This window comes from Zootoca vivipara, chromosome 4, assembly GCF_963506605.1.
Source record: "Zootoca vivipara chromosome 4, rZooViv1.1, whole genome shotgun sequence".
Classification (NCBI taxonomy): domain Eukaryota; kingdom Metazoa; phylum Chordata; class Lepidosauria; order Squamata; family Lacertidae; genus Zootoca; species Zootoca vivipara.
In genome coordinates, this window is record NC_083279.1 from 12,324,308 (window position 1) to 12,329,782 (window position 5,475).

The 5,475-nt window shown below is 49.3% G+C and overlaps 1 protein-coding gene across 2 annotated transcripts; it reads left to right on the forward strand.

Annotated features, from left to right (window-relative positions):
* The first annotated feature begins 1,088 nt into the window (after positions 1-1,088).
* LOC118085650 (general transcription factor II-I repeat domain-containing protein 2-like) lies at positions 1,089-4,632 on the forward strand. 2 transcript variants are annotated; one of them, XM_035116543.2, is made up of 2 exons: positions 1,089-2,280; positions 2,592-4,632. In XM_035116543.2, exon 2 carries the CDS (start codon positions 2,598-2,600, stop codon positions 4,410-4,412), a length of 1,815 nt encoding a protein of 604 aa, XP_034972434.1. In that variant the 5' UTR covers positions 1,089-2,280; positions 2,592-2,597; the 3' UTR covers positions 4,413-4,632. The 2 variants fall into 2 exon arrangements, with proteins under 2 accessions (XP_034972434.1, XP_060129330.1); XM_060273347.1 differs by having other exon boundaries at positions 1,089-1,886; positions 2,181-4,632.
* Positions 4,633-5,475: the final 843 nt, after the last annotated feature.

Here is a 5,475-nt window from a genome sequence, read left to right on the forward strand (position 1 = left end):
AAAGCTGGCCGATCGCCATTTTCAGCAGCCGCTTCTTGCCAGAGCAGAGCCAGCCGGAGAAACCCCTTTCTTTGCTGCCGTTCCACCCTCCGCCGCAAGCAGCCCCTGCTGAAAGGTACGTGGTTTGTGTGTGTGTGTGTGTGTGTGTGTGTGTGTGTGTGTGTGTATGTTTCTGTGTTTCTGCTTAGCCGCGCTGCCGCTCCCGCCGCCGGAGCTGGGCTGGCCCGACCTGCCGCTTGAAGAGGAGTTGGCCTGGGCCGCCTGGCCACCGCCCTAATGGCCCCCTCCGCAGCCGCCCTGGTGGCTCCCTCCTCCGCCGCCATTGCCGCGGCCACCTTAATGGCCCCCTCCGCAGCCGCCCTGGTGGCTCCCTCCGCCGCCGCCATTGCCGCGGCCCCCTTAATGGCCCCCTCCGCCGCCTGGCCGCCGTCGCCATTGCCGTCGCCGCCCTGGTGGCCCCCTCCGCCGCCGCCATTGCCGCGGCCACCTTAATGGCCCCCTCCGCAGCCGCCCTGGTGGCTCCCTCCTCCGCCGCCATTGCCGCGGCCCCCTTAATGGCCCCCTCCGCCGCCTGGCCGCCGTCGCCATTGCCGCCGCCGCCCTGGTGGCCCCCTCCACCGCCGCCATTGCCGCGGCCACCTTAATGGCCCCCTCCGCAGCCGCCCTGGTGGCTCCCTCCTCCGCCGCCATTGCCGCGGCCCCCTTAATGGCCCCCGCCGCCGCCTGGCCGCCGCCGCCATTGCCGCCGCCGCCCTGGTGGCCCCCTCCGCCGCCGCCATTGCCGCGGCCACCTTAATGGCCCCCTCCGCAGCCGCCCTGGTGGCTCCCTCCTCCGCCGCCATTGCCGCGGCCCCCTTAATGGCCCCCGCCGCCTGGCCGCCGCCGCCATTGCCGCCGCCGCCCTGGTGGCCCCCTCCGCCGCCGCCATTGCCGCGGCCACCTTAATGGCCCCCTCCGCAGCCGCCCTGGTGGCTCCCTCCTCCGCCGCCATTGCCGCGGCCCCCTTAATGGCCCCCTCCGTCGCCACCTGGCCAAATTCTACAATTAAAGGCGCTGGGTGAGTCTCAAGCTTGCCGGCAAGCAAAGCCTCGCTGGCTTGCCCACCTGGCCGTCCCAAACTGAGCGCAAGCTCTCCAAACCGAACCAGAGGGGCGAGTGATCTTTTCGAGGGTTCATCTCATTGGCGAGGAAAAGGCACTTTGCACATGCCTCGCTCAGAGCCGGTACCACGTTACTTAAGTTTGTTAGAGCTTTGTTGCTTTGCCACATATATACCCTCAAAGGGAGTTAGTGAAAAGATGCTTCTTTGCAACTCTTGACTTGCCACTTTATGAACAAGGTTCTCAATTTCCTGCAAGTTGCACAGAAGCTTCTTTATGCTGAATCAGACTATTTATCTAGCCCAGTTTTGTCAGCCCAGCTCTTCAGGGTTTCAGGGGGAGGCCTCTCCCAGTTCTGCATGGAAATGCAATGTATGTTCTCTAACCACCACCGACCCACGACCCTTCCCCTGATGTCCTCCTCACCAGCCCTCTTTGAGCACACCATTTCCCTTTCCTTTCAAGTGTGGCAGGGGGAGGGTGTTGCATTAGACTTGGCTTACATATACTCAAGCCACATCTGTGGTTTTTCCGTGGGGAGCTCCTCCACATGCCTGAGTTGTGGCCAGCACCAACATGAATGGATACATGCATGAAGCAAGCCTTAGCATTGTTACCACCCATCAAGCACAGACACAGCAGACAACTGTTATTAATTACCCCATGCCACCTCATCTCTAACCAGTTTTCTCCCATTGCTTGTTTCCAGGCTTCCTTTGGGAGTTCCAGCCCAGGTTTGGAACAGGAGTTCCTTCTTCTGAGATTCCGGCAGTGCGAAGCTTTTGGGTACGGGTAGGCGCATCTGCCAAAAGATGCTTTGTGTATTTTCTCGCTTTCTTCATGTTAAAAGTCACTTGTTTGGTTCTAGAAGGGCCAAGCCCTGTAGAGCTGTTCTCTCTTGTACAAACCACTTTCTGCTTTGCCAAATGTATATTTTTTCATAAGTATGTCCCCCTGAATTGAGAAGAAATTTCTTATTGAGAAATGAACTTAAAGTTGCAGCCTTGAAATCTGAGATCTTCAGAATTGACTAATGTTCCCCTTTCTTTCCTGCTTAGCTGTTTTCTCTCTTTCCCACAGGCCTCACCCCCAGCTTCTTCGTCCCATCAGTCCTTCCACCTTTTAAAAAGAGGAGACTCTCTCTCTGCTGCCCACCCAGAGAGAAACGCCAAGGCACCAGGTAAGCAAGCACAGTGGAATGGCCCTTGGCCATATCCAGTGCACATTTTTATGCACATTTTCATGCACAGGGATTAACTCAGTACAGAGTGGAAATAATGTGTTAGTTTAGCAATGCATAGTTAGTTTTCAGAGACGGGCCTAGAATACACATATATTTTATTTTATTCGCTGCTTTGCTTTCTCTTAAGACAGCCCTGAATGGTTATAAAATAGTTAGGGCGATGGCAAATAATCAGTTGTTGCCATTATCATTTTTCTTGCTCTTCTAAGTTTATTGGTATTTTACTGACACCAATTTTCCATCCATAGGAAATCATGTCACGTAAAAGAAAAGTGGACTCCGAGTGCAGAGTTTTCAACGAACAGTGGACATACGACTACTTTTTCACCCAATACAAAGAAAGAGGCGTTTGTCTTATTTGCCACGACACGGTGTCTGTCTTCAAGCAATTCAATATCCAACGACACTACAATACTCACCACAAGGATAGATATTCTTCTTTGACAGGACAATTAAGAAAAGATGAAATAGCGAGACTGAAAACTGCCTTGACAGCTCAACAAAATGTGTTTGTGAAGCGGAAGCAGGAGAACATTTCGTCTTTGCGAGCAAGTTTTCAGATTTCCAGGCTTATAGCCCGCAATGGAAAACCCTTTGTAGAGGGAGAATTTGTTAAAGAATGTATTCTTACAGCCTCCAAAGAGATGTGTCCGGAGAAGACTGAATTGTTTTCCACATTGAGTCTTTCTGGAAGCACAGTGACTCGTAGGATTGAAGAAATGGGGGGAAATTTGCATGAACTTTTGCAAAATTCCTCAGAAAAGCTTCGTTACTTCTCGCTGGCACTGGACGAAAGCACAGATATCCGTGATTCTGCGCAACTCCTAATTTTCATCCGTGGAACAAATGAAAAGTTTGAATTCACAGAAGAGCTTGCTGCACTGCAAAGCATCAAGGGAACAACGACTGGAGAGGATATCTTTGCAAAAGTTCAGCAAACTATCCATGATTTGAAGTTGGACTGGGCTAAACTTGCCAGTATCACAACAGATGGTGCTCCTAGCATGGTGGGGCGTACAAGAGGAGTGGTTGCACGCATCAACCAAGAGATGGACAGACACAATCAGCCACATCCAATAGCAATACACTGCCTTATCCACCAACAAGTGCTGTGTTGCAAAAGATCGCTGAAGTTGGACGCAGTCATGAAAACTGTGGTGTCCTGTGTGAACTTCATTAGAGCTCATGCACTTAACCACAGGCAGTTTCAAGAATTTCTGTCAGAGTTAAATGTTGAGCATGAAGATCTACCATACCACACAGAGGTCCGTTGGCTGAGTCGAGGAAGAGTTTTAAAACGTTTCTACGAATTACTTCCTCAAGTTTATGATTTTATGCTGATGAAAGACAGAGAAGTGCCAGAGCTCCAAGATGACGAATGGAAATGGCTGCTTGCCTTTCTGACTGACATAACCGAGCTACTGAACAGTTTCAATATTCAATTGCAAGGAAAGGGGAAGCTCATTGGTGAAATGTTTGCACATGTGAAAGCGTTCCAAGGGAAATTAGACTTAATTGTTAGACATGTGAAGGAGAAAAACTTTTTTCATCTCCCCACAACTCAAAACCGGTCATTGGGAAATCCAACAGTTCCATTCCCAAAAGAAGCATGTGTGGATTTAGTGGAGAGTCTGCAAAAGGAGTTCCAAACAAGATTTAAGGAGCTTCACATCCATGAAAAGGACATACATCTTTTCCGAAACCCTTTTTGTGTGGACATTGACACTGCAGATCCCATTCACCAAATGGAATTGATTGAACTGCAAACTTGTGATGCTTTGAAAGACGCATTCAAGACAAGCAGCCTTGCAGATTTCTACGCATCTCTCCCCTCAGAGACATATCCAAACATCAGAAACCATGCACTCAGATTTGCAACGGTCTTTGGCAGCACATATGTCTGCGAGCAAACTTTCTCTAGGATGAAACATCTGAAATCTCCCACGAGATCAAGACTGACAGATGAACACTTACATCACTTGCTAAGACTAGCAGTGACCAATATGGAACCAGATATAGACCATCTCATCAGCCAAAAGCAGGCCCATTCTTCCCATTCTTCCCATTGAAGTTTTTGTTGATTACAATCATTCTTTAATTTAAATATTGTATGGTGTTGTTTTATTTAAAATATTATTTTGTGTTGATTAAAATCATTATTTTAAATTTAAATATTGTATTGTTTTCCTGTTTTTTGTGCACCAAATGCAATATGTTCAATGTGCATAGGATTTCGGCTCCCCCCCACCCCCAAAAAATATAGTCCGGCCCAGCGAAGGGTCTGAGGGCGGTGGACCGGCCCCCGGCTGAAAAAGTTTGGGGACCCCTGCATTAGTGCAACTTAGGGATGGGTGAATCTGTCCATTTTCGTTTCTCTCAATTCCTCATTTTCTAATCCTGAGCTCAGTTCTTCACATTTCTACTCCAGTTCGTGATTTGTTGTTTTTGCTAAAGAAAATATCCTAATGCAAACCAATATTTTGGTGTGAAATTTTCCTAATATACACATGCATGCATGCCTAATATACACATTTGTGCAAAGCAATTCTCACTAATAGAATGTTTTAAAAACTTATATATGCACTTTCACACACCATTTGCCCTGGTATATACTCTTTTTTGGGGGGGGGGTATAGATTGCTTTGCTTGAGAACTGCACTACAAAATTTGGAGGAGTGCAAAGTTTGAATGATGACTGCGGTTTTGGTTCATATATGGTTTTGGAATGCATGAAGTAAGCATAGTAAAAGGCCCCTGACCATTAGGTCCTGTTGTGACCGACTCTGGGGTTGTGACGCTCATCTCGCGTTATTGGCCGAGGGAGCCGGCGTACAGCTTCCAGGTCATGTGGCCAGCATGACAAAGCCACTTCTGGAGAACCAGAGCAGCACACGGAAACACAGTTTACCTTCCCACTGTAGCGGTACCTATTTATCTACTTGCATTTTGACGTGCTTTCGAACTGCTAGCTTGGCAGGAGCTGGGACTGAGCAATGGGAGTTCACCCCGTCAGGGGGATTTGAGCCGCCGACCTTCTGATCAACAAGCCCTAGGCTCTGTGGTTTAACCCACAGCGCCACCCACGTCCCAGTGAAGTAAGCATATTTGCCTTTAAATCAGGGTGGATTAAAA